Source organism: Sebastes fasciatus, chromosome 9 (genome assembly GCF_043250625.1).
Source record: "Sebastes fasciatus isolate fSebFas1 chromosome 9, fSebFas1.pri, whole genome shotgun sequence".
Taxonomy (NCBI): domain Eukaryota; kingdom Metazoa; phylum Chordata; class Actinopteri; order Perciformes; family Sebastidae; genus Sebastes; species Sebastes fasciatus.
This window is the reverse complement of record NC_133803.1, coordinates 30,747,185-30,774,893: the sequence shown is the minus strand read 5'-3', so window position 1 is coordinate 30,774,893 and position 27,709 is coordinate 30,747,185. Positions and strand designations below refer to the sequence as shown.

At 41.6% G+C, this 27,709-nt stretch overlaps 2 protein-coding genes across 2 annotated transcripts in view; both read right to left on the bottom strand.

Annotated features, from left to right (window-relative positions):
• Positions 1 to 386: 386 nt before the first annotated feature.
• LOC141773597 (GTPase IMAP family member 8-like) lies at positions 387 to 19,500 on the bottom strand. The gene is made up of 6 exons (XM_074645441.1): positions 19,374 to 19,500; positions 18,036 to 18,180; positions 16,220 to 16,273; positions 14,453 to 15,268; positions 2,990 to 3,043; positions 387 to 1,415 (listed from the first exon to the last, which is right to left on the bottom strand). The coding sequence occupies exons 2-6, from the start codon at positions 18,121 to 18,123 to the stop codon at positions 598 to 600; spliced, it is 1,830 nt and encodes a 609-aa protein (XP_074501542.1). The 5' UTR covers positions 18,124 to 18,180; positions 19,374 to 19,500; the 3' UTR covers positions 387 to 597.
• Positions 19,501 to 20,904: 1,404 nt separating this feature from the next.
• syndig1 (synapse differentiation inducing 1) overlaps positions 20,905 to 27,709 on the bottom strand; it is an 8,505-nt gene continuing 1,700 nt past the window's right edge. The window contains exons 2-4 of the mRNA XM_074647204.1: positions 27,498 to 27,709; positions 26,629 to 26,766; positions 20,905 to 24,449 (exon numbers count right to left, since the gene is read on the bottom strand). The exon at positions 27,498 to 27,709 is cut by the window's right edge and continues 442 nt beyond it. Coding sequence (XP_074503305.1) covers positions 24,291 to 24,449; positions 26,629 to 26,766; positions 27,498 to 27,709 — 509 coding nt within the window. The 3' untranslated portion in view covers positions 20,905 to 24,290. The remainder of the gene's footprint in view (positions 24,450 to 26,628; positions 26,767 to 27,497) is intronic.

Here is a 27,709-nt window from a genome sequence, read left to right as displayed (position 1 = left end):
GCATTCGGAGAAGGCACCCTTCAAACCTGAGACAGCTGGAGCAGTTTGCTCACGAGGAGTGGGCCAACATACCTGTCGACAGGTGCAGAAGTCTCATTGAGAGTTACAGAAATCACTTGATTGCAGTGATTGCCTCAAAAGGTTGTGCAACAAAATATTAAGTTAAGAGTACCATCATTTTTGTATAGGCCAGTTTCATTAGTTTGTTTTTTTAAATGATTCTGCTGAACCATAATTCAAAAACAATATCTGATTTTCATTAGTTAATTTTCAGTGAATTTTTATTTATTATTACTTTTGTCAGTTTCAAGTTATTTCAGTGACCATTGTGGGTTTTTCTCTCTTTAACGGAACGTTACCAACAACTTTGCCTACGTCTGTATATATATTACGTGCATTTATTATGTTTATTTCCTGTCATATTTGTTTATTTATTGTAATTATTAAAAGCCTGTAACCTGTGGATTATCTAAAGCAGTCTTAACACTACTACAGTACATGAAATAAATCATAAAGGATTGAACATTATTTTCTTATTCAGCTCAGCAATTATTAGAGATTTTGTATCTTGCTGTTAAACCAGATAGCTTCAGCTGCTCAGCTGATTACACAGCCTGGAGTTATTATGACGTGGGGTTGTACAGCACTTCGTTGTTCAGCCCGAACTCTTGCTTCAGTCTCATATTTTAGTTTCAGCATTTCTTTTTGCATCTCAAACATCTCCCCGGTAAATTTGGCTTTCAGTTCCTCCAGCTCTTTGTTCCTCTGGACCTCCGACTCTTTCAGGATTTGTTCTTTCTCCTTCTCTATTTCTTCCTCTGCTCTCTTGTACATCTCTGTGGTGTAGTACATCCCGCCGTTGTCCTCAACCATCAAGTCTATCTTCTTTAGAAGCTCACTGACTTGAGACAGGTTGTCCACCTCGTTGTTGAAGACGTGATAACGGCCGTAACACTTCTCAATGATGTCTGGCAGGTCTTTGCTCTTTGAAATGAAATCTTCAATGGTTCGTTTCTTCAGCTTGTCTCCATAAGTGAACAACACCATCGTGTAGTTATCTGCGTCTTCACCAAAAGTCTCCTGAATCATTTTCACGGTTTGTCTCTCCTCCTCTGTGAACCTGCCCAGCTGAACAATCACCAGGAAGGCATGAGGACCAGGAGAGGACATACCGATGCACAGCTTGATCCTCCTCCACACGTCTTCATTCTTTAAACTGGTGTCAAACAGTCCTGGAGTGTCAATCACAGCAACCTTTTGTCCTCCAGCCTCTCCTCTTGCTTTCCTGCATTCTGATGTCACAGAATCTGCAGAAAGTTCAGACTCAAAAACTTCTCGACCCAAGATGGTGTTTCCTGCTGAACTCTTCCCCGACCCGGTCTTCCCAATCACAACAATCCTCCTCTCATCAGAACCTGTCAGACACAAATACACAGAACTTTACATGAGACAGTGTGAGGACTGATGATATCTGATGATATTTGAAGAATCACAGATGTCATGATTACATGTTGGATGGAGAGAGGTATGGTTCTGGTTTTAGTGAACATCCATCCAGTCGGAAAGATTCGAAAGCTACCTACGAAAAGTAATAAACGATAATTCATATATAACCCACGTAATCAATTTGCATGTAATCCACGTAATCCTGAGCTCGGACAGGGGATGTAGTATGAAGAGCGACAACGCCCCTGAGGAGGTCGGGGTTGATGGATGGGTTCCAAATACACCGGCCTTATTTGTTGCATAACATCCGTACCAAAGTAGCGCCACTTCTGTAGTTATTTTAACACAAATGCTGATTTACACAGTACTTTACATGAGACAGTGTGAGTACTATGTGACCTGAAGAATCACAGATGATTACAGGTTGGATGGACGAACATGTCAGGCTTGGTTGGCCCAGGGGTCTCCTGAAGCAGCAGCCAGGGTGTCAGGAAAAAGGACGAGGCTGTGGAGAAGGAGGAAGCCTCATCATATCCTTGTTAGAGGTCGCTGAGGTAGTCAAAAAGCTCCTTAGCGACAAAGCGCCGGGGGTGGACGAGATTCACCCTGAGATGCTGAAGGCACTGGACATTGTTAGGCCATCACGCGCCTCCTCAGTGTCTTGTGGAGGTCGGGGACAGTACCTGTGGAATGGCAGACCGGAGTGGTGGTTCCCATTTTTAAAAAGGGGGACCGGAGGGTCTGCTCCAATTATCGGGGTATCACAGGAAAGTTTTTTTTGACCGATTGTCGAACCTCGGATTCAGGAGGAACAATGCAGACTCTGTCCTGGCCGTGGAACAGTGGACCAGCTCTTTACCCTCGCGGGGCTGTTAGAGGGGTCATGGGAGTTTGCCCATCCAGTCTACATGTGTTTTGTGGACTTGGAGGTTTATGACCGTGTCCCCCCGGGGCGTTCTGTTGGGGGTACTGCGGGAATCAGTATACTCGGCACAAAGCCAAACTTGTTTCCGGTGGGTGTTGGCTTCTGCCAGGGCTGTCCCTTGTCACCGATCCTGTTTGTGATTTTCATGGACAGGATCTCAAGGTGCAGATGGGGGGAAGGAGAGTGTCCCTTTTGGGGACCTCAGAATTGCGTCTCTGCTCTTTGCAGATGATGTGATTATGTTGGCTTCATCAGACCGTGACCTTCAGGATGCACTGGGGCGGTTTGCAGCCGAGTGTGAAGTAGTCGGGATGAGAGTCAGTACCTCCAAATCTGAGGCCGTGGTTCTCTGCCAAAAAACAGTGGATTGCACCCTCCGGGTTGGAGCCCCAAGCAAGAGAGTGTAAGTACCTCTCACAGTCTATCACAAGGAAACAGAGGATGCTGCTTTACGCTGCACGTCCTGAACCAACCAGCAGATGGAGCTGCTCACCTCTCCTATAAACCAGCTGACGTCATCCTCTGGTTACTACACCCAGATAAAAACATGATCCCAGTGCTGTAATATATAGTTATTTCCCCCCTGACATCCAGGTTGCTGAAATAGAAATGTGTTACCTGTTGATGTGTAGGATGCCATGTCTCTCCGCTGGGACAGATTCACAATCAGAACTGTAAAATAAAACCGTCTTTAAAGGTCTCATGGCACTTTACTCAGGACATCATATGTACGTATTTAACACCATGCAGACAGAATATAAAGCCAGTAATAATAATAATAACCGTTTACACATGTTGTTAAAGAAAGTTCAGTGAAGTCAGACATTTATTTAAAATCAGGACATGAGGATATTTAGACCTAATAACTAGAATCTTTGATTTTTACTGCAGTAAGACCAGAAAAACAAGATTTGTTGTTGCTTAAATAAAATTAATAAGTAGGTAATTAAATAAATATGTTTTTATTATAACGCTCTCTTCCAACTCGATAATATCTTTTAATATATTCTGAGTATTTGAAAGCCTCTTTTATTTATTTCAGGATGACATTTTAAACTCTGTTTCTGACCAGCTTTTGTCTGAGCGATAGAAGAAGAAGAAGAAGGCATACTTTACTTTAATACACTCATGCATTAACAGGCCCTATATTCACATGAATGTAGTCTACTCCGTCAGCTACCGGTCCACTCTCAGAGCTGGACACTCTGGACCCAACCCAGTCCCCATGGACCGAGCTGCTGCCGTATAATTACTGATCCGGCCCCCAGTACATTAGTTTCATCTTTTAAACAGTCTTTTATAAACTGTGGAGGACGGAGCCTGCCAAAATAAATAAATGACTCGATAAATAAATAAATATATCATTAAATGTTGCAAAAATAATATTAAAAATAAATGTAGCCATTAAATAATTGATAACATGGGACATAAATTGATATTTCTGTTTTAATTTGCTTCTTTGTTTATTTATCTTTGTATTAATTCACTTATTTATTTTTTATCTATTTATTTTTGCATTTAATTTTATTTTTTTATTTTTGGCATTTATTTTTTATTTATTTTAAAATGTATGTATTAATGCATTTATTAATTTATTTCTGCAGGATTCTCCCTTTGCATTTCAACCCTTATTTATTTCCCCAAACTTTATTTCTGTATTCTTTTCTTCATACATTTCTTTATGCATTTCTGCCTAATTATGAAAAATAAATATAAAATAAATAAAAAAAAAAAAGAAGAAATGCAAAAATAAAGAAATCTATTTTTAAATTAATAAAAATAAATACATAATTCTTTATGCATTTCTGCTTCATTATAAAAAAATAAATGTAAAATAAATAAAGACATTTTTAAATCAATAAAAATAAATACATAAATAAATTAAAAGGAACATTAAACAGAAGAGTAAATAAATAAGGGAATTAATACAAATAAATAAAATGAAAACAGTAATATCAATTTATGTCACATTTTATCAATTAATGGCTACATTTATTTTTAATATTATTTTTGCTACATTTGATGACATTTATTTATTTATTTATCGAGTCATGTATTTATTTTTGATTTTGGCAGGCTTTGTCCTCTATATCGTTGGTGTGTTTAGTTGCATCCGTTTTCCTCATTATTGTATCCTATGAAGCACTTTGTAAACATTGTTTTTAGTAAAGTGCTATAGTCCTGGGTGACAACGAGGCGTTCCGAGACCAGGCCAGATCTATAATCTCTATCCCGGGGTCTCCCACCAGCTGGACAGAAAACCTCCAAAGGGACAAAGGGAGGCGTCCAGGAGGATCCGGATCAGATGTTGGACCGGTGGCTCTAATAGGATATCTGAGCTCCTCTCCCGGTCTCTGAGGACCACCAGGTGAGGGTTTAGACCAGCTTCAGCTCCCTCTGAACCACAACAGTCCAGTACCACGCCCGACCCACCTCATGATGTCATGCTCCATTAACCCAATAGAGTTTTATAATAAACTGATTTCATCCACACACTTCTGTGATCGATTATTAATACTGTTATTGATTCATTTTCTCACAACAGACTAATAGATTAAAAGATGAATGGTTTCCCTTCTACTTCAGACAGTTAAACTTGAATAAACTCTGTCTTACCTTAACAGACTGCAGCACTCAATGGGAATGGGAAGCCCAACAGATCCGGATGATGATGATGATGATGATGATGATGATGATGATGATGATGATGATGATGATGAGATGATGGTCCATGTGGGCGTTCACTCACTCACAGATCTTAAAGGAGTCCTCCTGATGGTCAGCCTGAAACTAAAACAACCATCTTATATCCTCTTTTTCTATTCCCCACATTCTTATTCCTGGTTAAACCTGTCGCCTACATTACCCACGATGCAGCTCTCCTTCTGACAGTGTGTGGTAGATTGTGGTGTGTTATGCTACCAAGGAGTATAGAAGCAAAGAGATGAAACTTTGCTAGATGGCGCTGCAGTAGCGCCGCCGCCATTTTGGACTGAAAACGCCAATGAGTCTGTGTCCATGGATGTATAAAGAGACGTCTGTAAATCAGAGGATCTTTTTTTTTTTAGGTAAATCAACTTCCCAGTAGGAACACTTAAATATCCCTCATTTAAATCATTATGTACTAAAAGTTGTAAAATAAACTAAAAGCTGAATCCAGAGTTATTTTCCTCGCCATAATGAACGGTCATCAGACCCACGGGACTGCACCGCCCTGCACGCTCATATGACATATCTGCTTCTGCCAGCTTCCTGCTAGCTGTATGCGGCTGTAGTAATGGATATATTGGCTGTAATCCATCACTTTTATGTAAGGGATAATGTACAGCGAGCCGGTCATTGTTGTGAAAGAATCCCCGACATGGTGATGCTGCAAAAAACAACATTTACTTTCTGAAACTGTCCTCACTGTAAAGGTTAAACTTCAGGTCCCCACAAAGATATTTAGACAAACACTCACTGTTCATATAAATGCATTGGATGGCTGCTCCTTCCCATCAGATCCTCAGAGACAAAACTCAGTTTGTCTGCTCTGTTTCATCTGATGTTAAAGTCCAGATATGACAGTTCAGAGTTAGAGGCTTTAAAGAAATACAATATATAAACTAATACCCACATCACAGGAAATAAACATAATGCACAAATGAATGGAACGTACGCTCAGATTAATAAACTGTACGATCGGAGTATAAAAATAGACGATGAATGATTCTAATACCAAAACAGATTATAGAAAACACACAAAAAATCTGCACAGATTCATGACTGTAAAAAACATTCATTGCTGTTTCTGCTGCTACGGGCATTTTTAAGTCTTACCAATGAAATTTTGGATTTGTCTCGGCCAAAAACCAAGATGGTGAAGGACAAATACCAAGATGACAATGGCCAAAAACCAACATGGAGGCGGTCAAAAACCAAGATGGAGACTGCCAACACATGTGATGTCACTTCCTGTACCTGCTCAGAAATAACGCTGAGTCATGAATCCTCAAACCTCACAGGAAGCCTCCGTATCCCAGCATGCACTGCAGCTCAGCAGCACAGCTGATAGTGATCAGCACTCATCAGAAACCTGTCAGACTGAAGCAGTCTCAACATGAAGATCATCATCTTCATCTTCATCACGAGTGACGGCATGTCGCAGGTCATTGATCTAAACCTCTAATTATAACATCCTGCACAGTGACGGCAGTTCTGTTGCTGCTGAACATTAAATATACGGGTGTTAATACAACTCCGCTCACTTTTCAGTCTCCAACATTAAAAGAAATCAACATCTGTGAGTTTGAACCATCAGAGTCTGTAATACATATAAACATGAACACAGCATGACATCTAGTGGTTCAGACTTTAATCTGTAACATGTTTATTTTTTATGATTTAGTGGCCATTTGTAGCAAAAATCAACCTTAACTCAAAGGGCCACTGATGCACCATGGGTATTGGGGTTTACGCTGGCAAAAGAGTCCCTTGTCCACGCAGAATGTTTGTGTTTCTGATGATTTAATTATCCAAAAAAGCAGCAAACGAAGCACAAAGAAAACATGGATGTCACTACCGCCCTTGTTCTGGTAAAAAAAAAACATAAGCCCACCCAGATGCATGCTGGTCCTGCCTACCTACCTATATAACCACCGGTACACCCACCATTAACCCAATAAACAAATAATCAACATAAATAAATGTTACGTCCGAAAAAGAGTAGGAAGAAGTATTCGTTTAATCGCCATGACTCAAACAATTAGCTTAATATGTATCATATAAACGTTTGTGACTGGTAGCCTATATTCCTTCTCTTGTTTCAACATCAATGTACAACATATATTCACATTGGGTATTAACGGGCATTATTCTGACTAAAATACACATCCTGCTATTACACTAAACCTGGTCCATTAAATGAGCTCCCTGCAGCTGCAGACTGGAGGCTAGCAGGTTGTTATTTCAAAGACCTGCCTGACATCATTGAGAAGTGTCACGGCCATTATCACGTCTTCAACAACGAGGTGGATGACCCGTCTCAAGTCAGTGAGCTTCTAGAGAAGATAGACGAGATGGTCGAGGACAACGGCGGAATGTACTACACCACAGAGATGTACAAGAGAGCAGAAGAAGAAACACTGAGAGTGGGCTAATTTTCAAAAAATGCCCACACTTTCCAAAAATTTCTTAATTTTCTAAAAATAAATGTCCTAATTTTTCTAAAAATGTCCTAATTTTCTAAAATATTTTGTCCTAATTTTCAAAAAATGTCCTCACTTTCTAAAAATGTTTACATTTTCTAAAAATAAATCTCTTAATTTTCTAATAATAAATGTCTTAATTTTCTAAAAATGTCCTAATTTTCTGAAAAGAATTGTCTTAATTTTCTAAAAATGTCCTAATTTTCTGAAAAGAATTGTCTTAATTTTCTAAAAATGTCCTAATTTTCTGAAAAGAATTGTCCTAATTTTCTAAAAATGTCCTCACTTTCTAAAAATGTTTAAATTTTCTAAAAATAAATGTCCTAATTATTCAGATTCTGGTTTTTTTTTCCCATTAGTACTGGGTACTTTTCCATTAACTCTAGATGCCATTGTCTTCAAGCTGCCAGGCTTTTACCCCTTCGGCTACCTACTTAGACTCCAGTGGTTTCTAGGCCACTAAGTGGCTACTGATCCGAGTTACTGTTTATCTTCCGTCTGTTCCTGATTTTCTGTCACCATTATCTTCTTGTTGGGTGCTTGGATACAAAAAAAACAAGTGTTTAGTACAGAAAAGGACAGTTATTAAATGGTTCATTCTACCAATGTTAGCTTACATCCATCCATCCATCTTCAACCGCTTATCCGGGATCGGGTCGCGGGGGCAACAGCTCCAGCAGGGGACCCCAAACTTCCCTTTCCCGGGCCACATTAACCAGCTCTGACTGGGGGATCCCGAGGCGTTCCCAGGCCAGAGTAGAGATATAATCTCTCCATCTAGTCCTGGGTCTTCCCCGTGGTCTCCTCCCAGCTGGTCGTGCCTGGAACACCTCCCAAGGGAGGCGCCCAGGAGGCATCCGTGCTAGATGCCCGAACCACCTCAACTGGCTCCTTTCGACGCAAAGGAGCAAGGACTCTACTCCGAGTCCCTCACGGATGACTGAGCTTCTTACCCTATCTCTAAGGGAGACGCCAGCCACCCTCCTGAGGAAACCCATTTCGGCCGCTTGCACCCGCGACCTCGTTCTTTCGGTCATGACCCAACCCTCATGACCATAGGTGAGAGTAGGAACGAAGATTGAACGGTAGATCGAGAGCTTTGCCTTCCGGCTCAGCTCTCTTTTCGTCACAACGGTGCGGTAAAGCGAATGCAATACCGCCCCTGCTGCTCCGATTCTCCGACCAATCTCACGTTCCATCGTCCCCTCACTCGCGAACAAGACCCCGAGATACTTAAACTCCTTCACTTGGGGTAAGGACTCATTCCCTACCCGGAGTAGGCAAACCACCGGTTTCCTGCTGAGAACCATGGCCTCAGATTTAGAGGTGCTGATTCTCATCCCGACTGCGTCACACTCGGCTGCGAACCGATCCAGTGAGTGCTGGAGGTCGCAGACCGATGATGCCAACAGGACCACATCATCTGCAAAAAGCAGCGATGAGATCCTCAGCACACCGATCTGCAAACCCTCCTCCACCCGACTACGCCTCGATATCCTGTCCATGAATATCACGAACAGGATTGGTGACAAAGCGCAGCCCTGGCGGAGGCCAACCCCCACCGGAAACGAGTCCGACTTATTGCCGAGGATCCGAACACAGCTCTCGCTTTGGGCGTACAGGGATTGGATGGCCCTGAGAAGTGCCCCCCTCACCCCATACTCCCGCAGCACCCCCCACAGTATCTCCCGGGGGACCCGGTCATATGCCTTCTCCAAGTCCACAAAACACATGTAGACTGGATGGGCATACTCCCAGGCCCCCTCCAGGATCCTTGCGAGAGTGAAAAGCTGGTCCGTTGTTCCACGGCCAGGACGGAATCCGCATTGTTCCTCTTCGATCTGAGGTTCGACTATCGGCCAAACCCTCCTTTCCAGCACCTTGGAGTAGACTTTACCAGGGAGGCTGAGCAGTGTGATACCCCTGTAATTGGCACACACTCTCTGGTCCCCCTTTTTGAAAAGGGGAACCACCACCCCGGTCTGCCACTCCTTAGGCACTGTCACCGACTTCCACGCGGTGTTGAAGAGACGTGTCATCCAAGACAGCCCCTCCCCACCCAGAGCCTTCAGCATTTCTGGGCGGATCTCATCAACCCCCGGGGCTTTGCCACTGTGGAGTTGTTTGACTACCTCAGTGACTTCCACCAGGGTAATTGATGATGGTCCCCCATCAGCTTCCAGCTCTGCCTCTACCATAGAGGGCGTATTGGTCGGATTCAGAAGTTCCTCAAAGTGCTCCTTCCACCGCCCGATTACCTCCTCAGTTGAGGTCAACAGTGTCCCATCCTTACTGTACACAGCTTGGATGGTTCCCCGTTTCCCCCTCCTAAGGTGCCGGATGGTTTTCCAGAAGCACTTTGGTGCCGACCGAAAGTCCTTCTCCATGGCTGCTCCGAACTCCTCCCACACCCGCTGCTTTGCCTCCGTCACGGCAGTGGCTGCTGCTCTTCGGGCCCGTCGGTACCCTGCAACTGCCTCCGGAGACCTCCGAGATAACATATCCCGGAAGGCCTCCTTCTTCAGTCGGACGGCTTCCCTGACCACCGGTGTCCACCACGGTGTTCGAGGGTTGCCGCCCCTTGAGGCACCTAAGACCTTAAAACCACAGCTCACCGCCGCAGCTTCAGCAATGGAAGCTTTGAACATCGTCCACTCGGGTTCAATGCCCCCAACCTCCACAGGGATGCCAGAAAAGCTCCGCCGGAGGTGTGAGTTGAAGATCTCTCGGACAGGGGCCTCCTCCAGACGTTCCCAGTTCACCCTCACTACGCGTTTGGGCTTACCAGGTCTGTCCAGAGTCTTCCCCCACCCTCTGACCCAACTCACCACCAGATGGTGATCAGTTGACAGCTCCGCCCCTCTCTTCACCCGAGTGTCCAAAACATGCGGCCTCAGATCAGATGATACGATTACAAAATCGATCATCGACCTTCAGCCTAGGGTGCTCTGGTACCACGTACACTTATGAGCATCCTTATGTTCGAACATGGTGTTTGTTATGGACAATCCATGACTAGCACAGAAGTCCAACAACAAACGACCACTCGGGTTTAGATCAGGGAGGCCGTTCCTCCCAATCACGCCACTCCAGGTGTCTCCATCGTTGCCCACGTGCGCGTTGAAGTCTCCCAGGAGAACTATGGAGTCCCCTACTGGAGCCCCATACAGGACTCCATTCAGGGTCTCCAAGAAGGCCGAATACTCCGAACTGCTGTTTGGTGCATACGCACAAACAACAGTCAGAGTTTTCCCCCCCATAACCCGAAGGCGTAGGGAGGATACCCTCTCGTCCACCGGGGTAAACTCCAACGTAGCGGCACTCAGCCGGGGATTTGTGAGTATCCCCACACCCGCCCGGCGCCTCACACCATGGGCAACTCCAGAGAAGAATAGAGTCCAACCCCTATCCAAGAGTACGGTTCCAGAACCGAGGCTGTGCGTAGAGGTAAGCCCTACCAGATCCAACTGGTAGCGCTCCACCTCCCGCACAAGCTCCGGCTCCTTCCCCCACAGAGAGGTGACGTTCCACGTCCCCAGAGCCAGCCTCTGCCGCCCGGGTCCAGTCCGTCGAGGTCCCTGGCCTTCACTGCCACCCGTGTGGCAGCGCACCCGACCCAAGCGGTTCTTCCCGCAGGTGGTGAGCCCACAGGATGGAGAGGAGGGGGGTGCCACGTTCCTTTTTCGGGGTATCCCCGGCCGGGCTCCGTGGCAAGCCCGGCCACCAGACGCTCGTTGACGGGCCCTCCGTCTGGGCCTGGCTCCAGACGTGGGCCCCGGGCTTCCTCCGGGCCGGGTAACTCCTCCTCTGCCTCGTGTCGTCATTGGGTTTTTTGTGAACCATTCTTAGTCCGGCCCCTCACCTAAGACCAATTTGCCATGGGAGACCCTACCAGGAGCACGAGGCTCCAGACAACACAGCCCTCAGGGTCATAGGGACACACAAACCTCTCCACCACGTTAAGGTGATGGTTCCTGGAGATGTTAGCTTACATTAAGTTGGAATTTATTTTCCACAATAGAATCTGTCGTGCCTTCAGACTATAATAAAAATAGTAAAATCTGTTAACAGATGGACATATCTACCATTATTGTGAACATCTATCCTAAATTTCTTTTCCTCTTCCAGAGTATTCAACGTGCTCCTCCGACTCACTTTTTAACAGAATTAACTAGCACGACTGTATTTGGAACAGTCGGCGCTCAAGGCTTCACTTAACCCTGTTGTACTTACCTTATGATGCCGAACCTCCAGGGATACTATTAGGCTGCTAAGCTATGGTGGTTACATCATAGACATATATACATAGACGCCGCATTGAGTCCCGGATCATACTTCAACGTGGGCGCCATATTTGACCTGGCAAGACTGGCCTATATAAGTGAATGGGGGAGCTGCTGTTTTTCTGGATAAAAAGCACTATAACGTCTACTTTTCTCAACTGATTTGTTATTATTATATTCAAACGTTTATGATACATGCGGAGTAACGTTGAGTTAACGTTTCGATTGTTTTTTTCTTTTCCCAAAACATTTGGTGAAAAACTGTTCAAAACATTACTAGCTTCCGGTCCATGGATCACCGGTCTGTCCCTCGTTATGGTAGGATTCAATCAATTAATAGGTAATTATTAAAGGGTCGTATGTAATATTACATCTTCCTTTCAGAATTGTTCTCATTATCAAAACGTTTGTAACTTAGCTCATCAGATAAGCGTTCGTTATTGTTAAGCTGTTAGTTTATAGATATGTTATGCATAACATAATATTGCAAACAATAAAGCTGATGGCATGTCTGAACAGTACGTTAACTCTCGGCAATATTTAACGTTAGCTAATTTTTTTTATTCAACGCTATCTTAAGTTCCTTTAGGTGCGCTAACATGTTGTGGAGATTAACTAGCAGCTAACGTTACACAACTTAAAAGCCATCAATTGGTTTTGAAGTTACAATAGTTAAAGTCATTTTGCCATGGGTAACGTTAACTTTAGACACAACGTTCCTTTGCCTCTTATTCTGATTGCTCTTATTAGTATGTTAATGATAAATGCCTGAAAATGAACATAATAGTAACTGCAGTAACAGTGTTAGAGGTAATGATTGATGATCGCTAAAACAGAGAAAGACATTTCATTGTACATCATATTATATTATATTATATTATATTATATTATATTATATTATACAGGGACCTCTCTACAAGTATTAACCTTAAACAAGGAAAATAAGTCAAAGTTATACTTGACAAACGTGAGTTTTAACAATTCCAAATTAATTATTTTCTATCCCGTCAGTAATTCAGTTCACGTCAGCCTACGGTACACACTCGTCTCCTGAGTGTCCAGCAGCGATTATAGCTCAACTATCCAGATTCTAAGTAACTGGAGACAAAACTTTATTTTGTCTACTCCTCGTAGATCATAAACCCTTTAATATAATAACGACTCGTTGAAATCGGTTGAGAAATGTAGACGTTATAGTGCTTTTTATCCAGAAAAACGTCCCTGTTCACTTGTATAGAGTTAAAGGCCTTAGAGTCTTGCCCTGTCCAATATGGCGCCCACGTTGACGTTTCGCCACAGCGGGCTGAAAAGTCCAATGCAGCGTCTATGTATATAAGTCTATGGGTTACATGAGGTAGGTTTGTTGGGAACCCTCCCAGCATGGACAGTTGTGTAATTATCTGTGTTCCTGCTTTGTTTGTTCCACAACGTTTACACATTTTTATCCATGTTAAACATTATAATACCAGTGAATGTGATGTTGGAGCATGATGGGTGAGATTCTCCCCAGTGGACATGAAGTAAACCTTTAGTTGAAGGTATTTTATTGATTATTAAAACCGTTTCCAACATCAGGATGCTTCTTCAACTGCTCTCCATCACAACCCTCCGTCACCATGGTAACAACAGACAAACAACAGCATCACACAACAACACAACAGATTAATCCAGCTGGTATATCAATTAAATGCTGCTTCACTTTAATACACTTAGACACACTTTTATACAGATACATGTACACACATTGAATACATAGATACAAATAATCCTGACGTCATGCTTTAAAATATCCCCTATACCAGTTTATTATTATTATTAAGAGCATATTTTTTATTTGTGCATATTTGTCATAATCCAAGTGAAAGGTTAATTAAACCGTTTATTAATACAAGTGTATGTTTTATTGATAAATTTAGATTATTTGTGTGTATTTTGCATAATCTGAGTGTACTCCAAAAACATGTTTTATTAATCCGAGCATAGCTTATTAATTCATGAATATTTTTTATTAATCATGCATACTTTTCATTAACTTAGCACATGGTTTATTAATCCATGTGTAAATTGTATTAATCATGTATATGTTTTTTTATGTAATGTTCATTTACGAACCTACTTGTTATTAATCTCTGCATATTTTTTAAATTGTGCATAATTTTTTTATAATCCAACCTTTTGGTTGTTTAATTTGATTATGCATTTCATTAAACTGTGCATATTGTTTTATAATCAATTATGAGTTGTTTTTTTCAGTCATAAATATTATTTATATACTGACATTTCTTTTTTTTAACTTTTTTGGCATTTTTTATTAATTGTGTGTATTTTTTATAATTCGTTGTCCGTTTTATTATTTATAAACAAACACTGTAGTGGTTCAAATAATGTTTATATATATATATTACGTGCATTCATTATGTTTATTTCCTGTCATATTTGTTTATTTATTGTAATTATTAAAAGCCTGTAACCTGTGGATTATCTAAAGCAGTCTTAACACTACTACAGTACATGAAATAAATCATAAATGATTGAACATTATTTTCTTATTACGCTCAGCAATTATTAGAGATTTTGTATCTTGCTGTTAAACCAGATAGCTTCAGCTGCTCAGCTGATTACACAGTTTGGAGGCATTATGATGGGGGGTTGTACAGCATTTCGTTGTTCAGCCCGAGCTCTTGCTTCAGCCTCATATTTTAGTTTCAGCATTTCTTTTTGCATCTCAAACATCTCCCCAGTGAATTTGGCTTTCAGTTCCTCCAGCTCTTTGTTCCTCTGGACATCCGACTCTTTCAGGATTTGTTCTTTATCCTTCTCTATTTCTTCCTCTGCTCTCTTGTACATCTCTGTGGTGTAGTACGTTCCGCCATTGTCCTCGACCATCTCGTCTATCTTCTCTAGAAGCTGATTGACTTGAGACGGGTCGTCCACCTCATTGTTGAAGACATGATAACGGCCGTAACTCTTCTCAATGATGTCTGGCAGGTCTTTGCTCTTTGAAATGAACTCTTCAATGGTTCGTTTCTTCAGCTTGTCTCCATAAGTGAACAACACCATCGTGTAGTTATCTGCGTCTTCACCAAAAGTCTCCTGAATCATTTTCACGGTTTGTCTCTCCTCCTCTGTGAACCTGCCCAGCTGAACAATCACCAGGAAGGCATGAGGACCAGGAGAGGACATACCGATGCACATCATGATCCTCCTCCACACGTCTTCATTCTTTAAACTGGTGTCAAACAGTCCTGGAGTGTCGATCACAGCAACCTTTTGTCCTCCAACCTCTCCTCTTGCTTTCTTGCATTTAGATGTCACAGAATCTGCAGAAAGTTCAGACTCAAAAGCTTCTCGACCCAAGATGGTGTTTCCTGCTGAACTCTTCCCCGACCCGGTCTTCCCAATCAGAACAATCCTCCTCTCATCAGAACCTGTCAGACACAAATACACAGAACTTTACATGAGACAGTGTGAGGACTGATGATATCTGATGATATTTGAAGAATCACAGATGTCATGATTACATGTTGGATGGAGAGAGGTATGGTTCTGGTTTTAGTGAACATCCATCCAGTCGGAAAGATTCGAAAGCTACCTACGAAACGTAATAAACGATAATTCATGTATAACCCACGTAATCAATTTGCATGTAATCCACGTAATCCTGAGCTCAGACGGGTGACGTAGTATGAAGAGCGACAACAGCGGGGCTGTTAGAGGGGTCATGGGAGTTTGCCCATCCAGTCTACATGTGTTTTGTGGACTTGGAGGTTTATGACCGTGTCCCCCGGGGAGTTCTGTGGGGGGTACTGCGGGAATCAGTATACTCGGCACAAAGCCAAACTTGTTTCCGGTGGGTGTTGGCTTCTGCCAGGGTTGTCCCTTGTCATCGATCCTGTTTGTGATTTTCATGGACAGGATCTCAAGGTGCAGATGGGGGGAGGAGAGTGTCCCTTTTGGGGACCTCAGAATTGCGTCTCTGCTCTTTGCAGATGATGTGATTCTGTTGGCTTCATCAGACCGTGACCTTCAGGACGCACTGGGGCGGTTTGCAGCCGAGTGTGAAGCAGTCGGGATGAGAGTCAGTACCTCCAAATCTGAGGCCGTGGTTCTCTGCCAAAAAACGGTGGATTGCACCCTCCGGGTTGGAGCCCCAAGCGAGGGAGTGTAAGTACCTCTCACAGTCTATCACAAGGAAACAGAGGATGCTGCTTTACGCTGCACGTCCTGAACCAACCAGCAGATGGAGCTGCTCACCTCTCCTATAAACCAGCTGACTTCATCCTCTGGTTACTACACCCAAATAAAAACATGATCCCAGTGCTGTAATATATAGTTATTTCCCCCCTGACATCCAGGTTGCTGAAATAGAAATGTGTTACCTGTTGATGTGTAGGATGCCATGTCTCTCCGCTGGGACAGATTCACAATCAGAACTGTAAAATAAAACCGTCTTTAAGGTCTCATGGCACTTTACTCAGGACATCATATGTACGTATTTAACACCATGCAGACAGAATATAAAGCCAGTAATTATAATAATAACCGTTTACACATGTTGTTAAAGAAAGTTCAGTGAAGTCAGACATTTATTTAAAATCAGGACATGAGGATATTTACACCTAATAACTAGAATCTTTGATTTTTACTGCAGTAAGACCAGAAAAACAAGATTTGTTGTTGCTTAAATAAAATTAATAAGTAGGTAATTAAATAAATATGTTTTTATTATAACGCTCTCTTCCAACTCGATAATATCTTTTAATATATTCTGAGTATTTGAAAGCCTCTTTTATTTATTTCAGGATGACATTTTAAACTCTGTTTCTGACCAGCTTTTGTCTGAGCGATAGAAGAAGAAGGCATACTTTACTTTAATACACTCATGCATTAACAGGCCCTATATTCACATGAATGTAGTCTACTCCGTCAGCTACCGGTCCACTCTCAGAGCTGGACACTCTGGACCCAACCCAGTCCCCATGGACCGAGCTGCTGCCGTATAATTACTGATCCGGCCCCCAGTACATTAGTTTCATCTTTTAAACAGTCTTTTATAAACTGTGGAGGACGGAGCCTGCCAAAATAAATAAATAAATGACTCGATAAATAAATAAATATATCATTAAATGTTGCAAAAATAATATTAAAAATAAATGTAGCCATTAAATAATTGATAACATGGGACATAAATGGATATTTCTGTTTTAATTTGCTTCTTTTGTTTATTTATCTTTGTATTAATTCACTTATTTATTTTTTATTTATTTATTTTTGCATTTAATTTGATATTTTTTATTATTTATTTTAAAATGTATGTATTAATGCATTTATTAATTTATTTCTGCAGGATTCTCCCTTTGCATTTGAACCCTTATTTATTTCCCCAAACTTTATTTCTGTATTCTTTTCTTCATAGATTTCTTTATGCATTTCTGCCTAATTATGAAAAATAAATATAAAATAAATAATAAAAAAATGAATAAATGCAAAAATAAAGAAATCTATTTTTAAATTAATAAAAATAAATACATTATTCTTTATGCATTTCTGCCTCATTATAAAAAATAAATGTAAAATAAATAGACATTTTTAAATCAATAAAAATAAATACATAAATAAATTAAAGGGAACATTAAACAGAAGAGTAAATAAATAAGGGAGTTAATACAAATAAATAAAATGAAAACAGTAATATCAATTTATGTCACATTTTATCAATTAATGGCTACATTTATTTTTAATATTATTTTTGCTACATTTGATGACATTTATTTATTTATCAAGTCATGTATTTATTTTTGATTTTGGCAGGCTTTGTCCTCTATATTGTTGGTGTGTTTAGTTGCATCCGACAAAGGGAGGCGTCCAGGAGGATCCGGATCAGATGTTGGACCGGTGGCTCTAATAGGATATCTGAGCTCCTCTCCCGGTCTCTGAGGACCACCAGGTGAGGGTTTAGACCAGCTTCAGCTCCCTCTGAACCACAACAGTCCAGTACCAAGCCCGATCCGCCTCATGATGTCATGCTCCATTAACCCAATAGAGTTTTATAATAAACTGATTTCATCCAACCACTTCTGTGATCGATTATTAATACTGTTATTGATTCATTTTCTCACAACAGACTAATAGATTAAAAGATGAATGGTTTCCCTTCTACTTTAGACAGTTAAACTTGAATAAACTCTGTCTTACCTTCACAGACTGCAGCACTCAATGGGATTGGGAAGCCCAACAGATCCGGATGATGATGATGATGATGATGATGATGATGATGGTCCATGTGGGCGTTCACTCACTCACAGATCTTAAAGGAGTCCTCCTGATGGTCAGCCTGAAACTAAAACAACCATCTTATATCCTCTTTTTTTATTCCCCACATTCTTATTCCTGGTTAAAACCTGTCGCCTACATTACCCACGATGCAGCTCTCCTTCTGACAGTGTGTGGTAGATTGTGGTGTGTTATGCTACCAAGGAGTATAGAAGCAAAGAGATGAAACTTTGCTAGATGGCGCTGCGGTAGCGCCGCCGCCATTTTGGACTGAAAACGCCAATGAGTCTGTGTCCATGAATGTCTAAAGAGACGTCTGTAAATCAGAGGATCTTTTTTTTTTTAGGTAAATCAACTTCCCATTAGGAACACTTAAATATCCCTCATTTAAATCATTATGTACTAAAAGTTGTAAAATGAACTAAAAGCTGAATCCAAAGTTATTTTCCTCGCCATAATGAACGGTCATCAGACCCACGGGACTGCACCGCCATGCACGCTCATATGACATATCCGCTTCTGCCAGCTTCCTGCTAGCTGTATGCGGCTGTAATAATGGATATATTGGCTGTAATTCATCACTTTTATGTAAGGGATAATGTACAGCGAGCCGGTCATTGTTGTGAAAGAATCCCCGACATGGTGATGCTGCGAAAAACAACATTTACTTTCTGAAACTGTCCTCACTGTAAAGGTTAAACTTCAGGTCCCCACAAAGATATTTAGACAAACACTCACTGTTCATATAAATGCATTGGATGGCTGCTCCTTCCCATCAGATCAACTACAATGCATCAGGTTAATTACCCATCAGCCCCCACCAGCTCTGCCTCTGTAACAGCTGTTTATCATCGATCAGATCTTTATCTCCGAACTGAGCGCGCTCAGTACGACGATGAGTCAGAGCTGTGTGACCCTGAGTAACCTCGAACCCTCCTCCGCCTCCTCAGAGACAAAACTCAGTTTGTCTGCTCTCTTTCATCTGATGTTAAAGTCCAGATATGACAGTTCAGAGTTAGAGGCTTTTAAGAAATACAATATATAAACTAATACCCACATCACAGGAAATAAACATAATGCACAAATGAATGAAACGTACGCTCAGATTAATAAACTGTACGATCGGAGTATAAAAATAGACGATGAATGATTCTAATACTAAAACAGATTATAGAAAACACACAACAAATCTGCACAGATTCATGACTGTAAAAAACATTCATTGGTGTTTCTGCTGCTACGGGCATTTTTAAGTCTTACCAATGAAATTTTGGATTTGTCTCGTACAAATACCAAGATGGTGATGACCAAAAAACAAGATGGTGACGACCAAAAACCAAGACGGCGACGGCCAAAAACCAACATGGCGACGGCCAAAAACCAACATGGCGACGGCCAAAAACCAACATGGCGACGGCCAAAAACCAAGATGGCGACGGCCAAAAACCAAGATGGCGACGGCCAAAAACCAAGATGGCGACGGCCAAAAACCAACATGGCGATGGCCAAAAACCAAGATGGCGATGGCCAAAAACCAAGATGGCGACGGTCAAAAACCAAGATGGCGATGGCCAAAGACAAACATGGTGACGGCCAAAAAACAAGATGCACAATTTTAATTATACAAACAGATTAATAAAAAGTAGGCTTGTAAATAAACCATACGCTCGATGCATAAATATTCTATTCTATTAAAAAACACAGGCATTATTAAAATATGTGCTTATCGCACCTATTGTTATTTATTTGTTGTTATATATTGTATATATGAGATATAATATTGTTTTATTTAATTTCTTTGTAGTTTTTATATATATATATGTGTGTGTGTTATCCACTGGACAGTTTAATGAAACGTATAATCAGTTCATCCAAAACTGGGATTATAAAAATGATGTACAATTTAAAATATACAAACAGATTAATAAAAGGCTTGTAAATAAACCATACGTTTGATGCAGCAATAATCTGCATCTATCTGCTGTTATGATCAGCTCACTGCTCGTCTGTCAGTCTTCATTTCCCCTCCGAGCTCATTAGACCTTCATCTAATCTAATTGTGAGATGTTGACGTCAGCTTTGAGGAAACAGCTGCTGCTCTGAAACCAGAAACACTGGAACGTTTCCGGACCATCACAAGCTCTGATACCTGTTTTTAAAGATGTTGTTAGTGAAGTTCTTCTGACGTCTTTTCACTCTTAAAGAAATGTTTAGTTGATCAATGAAAAATGCATCTTTGATTATCAAATTCGTTATTTATTCAGCTAAAATGGCGTCCATTCTCTGGTTGCTGCTTCTCATATCTGAGGGTCGGTCGGTCGGTTCGCCGCTTCGTTCAGACTGAAACGTCTCAACATCTGTGTGATGGTTGGTGATGAGATGTACTTCATCATTCAGGATGAACTGTAGTAACGTTGGTGATCCTCTGACTTTTCCTCCAGCGCCATCATCAGGTCAAAGTTTCCACTTATCTAGTGAAATATCTCAACATTTACTTCATGAATTGTCCAAACTTTTAAATTGTGTTTGACATTTATGGCCCCCAGATGAGCATACTGTCCAACCTTGAGACCTTAATAATAGGGAGAATTTCTAACCCAAAGATTGGGGGTCTGGGAGTCCTCCCCCTGAAACATTAGAGTTTCAGAGACTGGTGACTTTTAAAGAGGGAAAATAACTAAATAATAAGATCACTGCAACAGCATTTTTATGTTAAACTTCATATTTCTTTAAAAAAAAAACATATATTTATTGATTTTATACATTTAACTCTTTGTACATACAACACAGAACCTTCCCTCATGTGTTGGAAAATGTGCACCTACTGTAATCTGTGTCTGTGATTACTATTGGGCTACTTCAGGGCAGGCTGTTAAATTAATATTGATAAATCTGGCGCTCCGGCTGCTGTCCGTGTTGCTGATCACAGGCTGGTTTGCAGGATGGGAGTTGCATGGTGATCCTCTCTATGGTGGCATAGCAGTTGTCTGGAGTGGTTGTGTGCACACAAGCGTGTGTTTATGTTTGGGACGAGGGCCCAAAATAACAATTTGCACTGGGGCCAATCACAATTGTGTTACTCTACTGGGTGTAGCTGTATTGTTGTCCGGGTGGAAACAGTAGAGCTTATAGACGCTGTACAGCACCAGAAACCGGTTGAGATATGGATGTTGTTGAGACGTTTGAGTCTGGACCAACGTACCAACGTTACCTGACCCTCCTGATTAAAATGATTCTTTAAATACAAACACAAACGCTTCGGTGGAAATACGACATTTAATTTTTATTGGCAAGCAAGTTAAAAAAGAAGAAAAACAACCAATCACAGAGCAGCTCTGTTTGTTTTACCAGCTGGGCAGGAAGTGTGTGTGTGTGTGAATGCAGAGTTCAATGTATTTTTTCCTCTTGTGATGGAGCTAAGCTAACAGTTTCCCCCTGCTTCCAATCTTTGTGCTAAGCTAGGCTAACCACATCCTGGACTTGTCTCTGTACTGGACCAAGCCCCCAGGAAGTGCGCCGGTCGTCGATCCCAACTTTCATAGCGATCAAACAACGTTACTGCAACTTCTGTGTCCGTCACGTGATGCCATTGGGCCCAAAAATACTTTTTCCCATAGACTTACATTGGAAAAGAGACGTCTGTAACTCAGCGGATAATTTTTTTTAGGTGAATCAACTCCCCAGTACGAACGCACTAATAGCCCTTATTTAAAAAATTACGTTTTTAAAGTTGTAAAATGCACTAATAGCTGAATCAAGATATTTCCCTTCTTCCGTCCATGTGAGTGAGACCAAGATTGTGACATTGGGACCCCGTGACCGAGTCATGTGACCGAGCAGATGCTACTGCGCATGTTCCATGTGCCCAAGATCCAGGTACTTTTCCAGACGGAAGTGGAGCCATTTAGGCTTCATGCGCCACTGAGTAACTTTCATAGGAATGAACGGGGCCCCGCCTCCAATGCTGTATCCAGTTCTTTTAATACATCCATGTACTGGACACACGGAGACGAATGCTGTGTTCCATTTACCTCAGAAATCAGAGCGTCTCAATGAAGTTGCACCAGATCAGAGCGTCATTCCAGTACAAGTCAGAAACCATAATGTGGTTAGCTCCAGCCAGTTTAGCCACGGTTAGCAATACTAGTTGATAACAATGCATTACACTGTATTTTGCACATACGAAGTTGGTTGGACTTTGGAAAATTGGATTGGAAATCGGACTTCAAGGCAGTTGAAATTTCCATCAAATGGAACGCAGCTGAAGCACCAGAGGTCACATGGTAGAAATAAAATTTTATATATATATATATATAAAAAAAAATACATTTCCCAACCATGTGACTTCTGGCGGGCTCCAGGATTTACCAAAATATCAGAAGTGTGAGTTTGATTAAAGGAAAACATTTAGCCACAGGTGTTAATAAGTGTACAGGTGTGGGTGACATCACAGCCCAGCAGGTGAATCTATACAACAACATGACTGATGGTGGTTTCAGCCCTTTAGCCCAGTATATATATATACATATATATATACGTATATATATATACAGTATATATATATATATGACGCACGACTGTGATATACATTATTTGAGTAGCTGTGTGTTTATGATAAAAACCTGAACAGAACCACAGAAACTGGAGCAGAACCAAATAAATCCACACAGAGAAAGAAACCGAGTTCAAGAGTCTTGATTACAACGATCGATCCAGTCTTTGTGTTCTGATACACAAACAGGGACCAGTCAGTCCAGGGATCCAGATCCAGTGATCCAGTGATCCAGTGATCCAGTGATCCAGTGATCCAGTGATCCAGTGATCCAGTGATCTAGATACAGATCCAGAGTTACAGATCCAGTGATCCAGGGATCCCGTTCCAGTGATCCTGTTCCAGTGATCTAGATCCAGATCCAATGATCCAGTAATCCAGTGATCCAGTGATCCAGTGATCCAGTGATCCAGTGATCCAGTGATCTAGATACAGATCCAGAGTTACAGATCCAGTGATCCAGTGATCCAGTGATCCCGTTCCAGTGATCCTGTTCCAGTGATCTAGATCCAGATCCAATGATCCAGTAATCCAGTGATCCAGTGATCCAGTGATCCACTAATCCAGTGATCCAGAGATCCAGATCCAGTGATCCAGTTCTTCTGAGCATGCGTATCTCGTTGTGTTCAATTTTACTTCCAGTGTGATTTTGTTTATCGGCCACATCCCGTGTCTGTTTTTAGTTCATTAGTGTTCAAACCAAGAGCGAAGCAAATTTTCGCGACACCGTTGGCTTTCACGACACAACATCACACGAATTCCTCGCTTCAGTTGAAATATTTCAACTCAAATGACGCAAATTTTGCGTGTTCATGTTGCGCCATTCGCGTGACTTTGTATGTAATTGCGCCATGTGAAAAGTTACAACGTGCCGTTACACCCCTTAACCCCTTACAGCCACACTAGGAGGTCGGGACCCCCTGGCTGGGAACCAGCGATCTAGATAATAACTGTTCTGCAAAGTTTGGTGCATTTTTATTGTTTGGAAGGAAATAATAAGAAAACAATGTAAGATGATGAAAAAGGTCCTAATCAGCTTCAGCCTGGTTCAGACTGCACAAATCTGTCTGTTGTTTTATTTTCTACTGTGGCGTTTGAATAACTTCAGTTTCAATTGTTTCCACAGTTTTTTGCCATTTGAAGCCTCTTGAATCCCAAAATGTGTTTTTATTGGAACGGCGACAGAAACTTTCTTCATCATCCAAATTAGAAACATCGAGAATAAAACTCATCTGTCTCTGTTTCACTACATAAAGTCAATGTTTCACTGATATAGAGGAGACTATTCATCTGGTAAGAGTTCAGTGTCGTATTAAAGTTTAAATTAAAAAAATCACACTGGAAATGTTCATTAAACGAAGTGGATCCCAACAGAGAGAAAAACAAACCATCTGATTGGTTTAAAGGTCTCAGGAGTCACCTGACACGAGTGACATCACCACGCAGAAAAACAAACGTCTCGCCGTGTTTTGGTTGAACGGACGCCGCCGTCGTCTGCGAACAGGAAGTCCTCCTCCAGCTCATCGCAGCGGGCCGACCTGCCGACTCACCTGGAGACTCCAGGTGAGGATTCCAAACACATTCCCGGTGCCTGATGGGTAATTTTTCCTCCCTGACGACGAGGTTTACCAGTGGTGGTTCTTGGAGAGGTAGGCGATGAGCGCCACGGCCACGCCCACATAGATACCTGTCCCGATGGTGATTGACAGCACTGCCAGGAAGAGAGCCCGCCTCGAGCTGGAGCTCGCCAGATGGAAGTCTCCTTTAGACACCGCCTTATTGGTCTAGAGGAGGAGAGGGGAGGAGTTAGTAGAAACCAGACTGAGACGCATGGAAATGACTATCATATACTTCTATCATAATGTTCTAAACCCTTGTACACTTTCACTATTTATTTTAGTTAATTAATTGATGTTTATTTCTGATTTATGACTAGAAGAACTTGACACACTGTGCTGAGCAGCATCTCAAATTAATCTCCAGGTTCCAGCTTTCAGATGACATACACCACTTCTATGTGACATCTACTGTTGACCTGCTATCTTCCCCTAAAGACCCCCTGTACCCCCCTAAAAAAAAGACTAAAACGGGTCTATTGTGGGTCTCAGAGGGTTAACAGACAGAAACAATCACAGAAGAAGAAACGAGATTAAGAAGCAGAAGAAGAACATCAGTCCCTCTGCTCTTTAATCAGTCTGTAATGAAGCTGATGTGATCAGGAAGCAAAACATCCTGTTTGGTTTCAGACCTCCGGCTCTCTAAAGTTAATCAGCTCTTCTACTGATGTTCTTCTCTTCTAACAGATAGAAATAGAATCATCATTCAGAGAGCAGATGTTTTATTCAGTAGTCTTGGATCATCAGATTATCAGACAACACACCGCACTCTGAGCCTGTTTCGTGTTTACAGTATGTACATGTTTAAATGACACGACCTTTGACCTCCCAGCAGACAGGAGAGATGACAGTCATGTCTTCCTGTTTGTGGTGAACTATTATTTAACATGACTCTCCTCCTCCTCCTCCTCCTCCTCCTGCAGAGCTTTCTGTTGTTCACTGATGGATTTCAGTGTGGGATGCGTTGCCACTAGCAACCAGCCCTGTCTCTTTTGGAGCTGTAGGTGTGCAGTTACCATGGAAACCACATCCACAACACATGCAGCAGATCAGCCGCCACCGCACAACAACAACGAGACGACTAAAAAACCTCTCAGCCGGAGTATTCCCGTTCGCCGAGTCTTCACACACACGATACAAAACTCCATTTAAATTTATATAATTTTCAAACATTTTCAAACTTTTTACCCCAAAATGTTCCCAAATCTCCAACAACTAAAGGCGTCACAACTGCTCCGGCCTGAAATAAATAACACAGTTGAAGAGCCACATAGTCCAGTGAATATCTTTCTCGGTATGGAGGAAGGAACCTGCCAAAATAAAAAATAAAAGAGTAAATAAATAAATTACTCGATAAATAATTATTCCATTAAAAGTAGCAAAAATAATATTTAAAAAGTGTAGCCATTAATATTGATAAAATGTGACATAAATTGATATTTCTGTTTTAATTAGATTTTTCATTTGATTACCTTTGTATTAATTCCCTTATTGATTTACTGTTCTGTTTAATTTCCACTTGTATTTATTTATGTATATATTTTTTATAAATGTTTAAATTATTTATGTATTTTTATATTCATTTTTATTGACGGATTTATTTTGGCATTTATTTTTTATTTTTTACTTATATTTGTATTTATTTTTTAATTATTCTATATTTATTTTTAAATGTATGTATATATATATATTTATTTATGAACATAAATAAATACATATATTTAAAAATGAATATAAAATTTTAAAAAAAATAAGGGAAAACAAATACATGAATTTAAAAATTCATAAAAATAGATAAATGAAACGTCCTCCTCCTCCTCCGGCTGACTGCAGATCAGTTATATAAGCTATATTGTGTCGGTGTGGAGGAGCAGCTTTGTGTTAATGTTCCAAAAACAGAAAGAGAAGAAGAAACTGCAGCAGCACAACAGTCTGAGTACACTACATGTACTTATACACTCACTACACATACTTATACATTCACTACACATACTTATACACTCACTACACACACTTATACACTCACTACACACACGTATACACTCACTACACACACTTATACACTCAATACATATACTTATACACTCACTACACACACTTACACACTCACTACACACACTTATACACTCACTACACACACTTATACACTCAATACATATACTTATACACTCACTACATACACTTATAGACTCATTACACATACTTATACACTCACTACACACACTTATACACTCACTAAATCTACTTATACAAACACTACACATGGCTTTTTTCAGGTGTGTCAGCTCAGGAGTGTCGTGTCAGTTCAGGTGTGTCAGTTCAGGTGTCAGTTCAGGTGTGTCCTCACCTCGTGCGACAGGTAGAATGCGGCGATGCCGAGCGGCCAGAAGCAGCAGAGCATGGAGAAGACACTGAGGCCCAGGTGATCTCTGGGAGGCATCAACAGGAAGGCATCCTCACTCTCTGATTCGCTGGAGTAATCACTCTGACGACACACACACACATACACAGGTGAGTTCACAGCCTGTACACCTGTACAACGATGTTGTACTTGTACTTTACTTGTATATTTCCATTTATATATTTCTACTCCACTACATTTATCTATATACTGATACTAGTATGTGAGTGATAGCAGGTTTAGTAATCCTCTCTCTCTCTGGTATTAAAGCGGCGGAGTAGATTAAAGATGGACTTCACTGACACAAAATCACAGCTAATCGTCTCTAAAGCGATTGGCTGTTAGGAGGCCAAATGTGTCGCTCAGAGAGCTGCAGAGCGCTAATCTCATTCTGATGGATGGAAGGATGGATGAATGGATGGATGGATGGATGGATGGAAGAGGAAGGGTGGAGGTCTAGGGATGGAGGGTGGAGGTCTGGTGATGTAGGGTGTAGGTCTCGGGATAGAGGGTGGAGGTCTGGGGATGGAGGGTGGAGGTCTGGTGATGGAGGGTGGAGGTCTGGGGATGGAGGAGGATAATAAAGAGTGGAGGATGGAGGTCTGGGGATGGAGGGTGGAGGTCTGGGGATGAGGAGGATAATAAAGAGTGGAGGGTGGAGGTCTTGGGATAGAGGGTCTAGGTCTGGGGATGGAGGATGGAGGTCTCGAGATGGAGGGTGGAGGTCTGGTGATGGAGGATGGAGGTCTCCGGATGGAGAGTGGTGGTCTGGGGATAGAGGGTGGAGGTCTAAGGGTAAAACGGTAGATCTTCACCTCGAGCTCCTGGAACTCGTCGTCATCGTCGATGTCGTATGACAGCGTGGGAATCTTTGTTTCCTCTCCAGAAAAGTCCAGAAACCTCCCGTCAGCAAACAGCAGCGCCTCCTTCGTGGAGGAGGAGGCAGCGGCGGCTGAGGAGGAGGAAGAGCAGGCGTCGGCGCCGAGCCCCTCGATGAAGGTCGTCTCACAGCAGTTGCCTCCCCCGG

Excerpts from the sequence above, each read along its gene's own strand:
- LOC141773597 (XM_074645441.1), bottom strand. The coding sequence starts at position 18,123 with ATGGACCATCATCATCATCATCATCATCATCATCATCATCCGGATCTG. Across the intron at positions 3,044-14,452 it reads TCCAAACTGTGTAATCAGCT|TTCTGATTGTGAATCTGTCC; the intron begins GAGCAGCTGAAG and ends TTTATTTTACAG. Across the intron at positions 1,416-2,989 it reads GGCATCCTACACATCAACAG|GTTCTGATGAGAGGAGGATT; the intron begins GTAACACATTTC and ends TGTGTCTGACAG.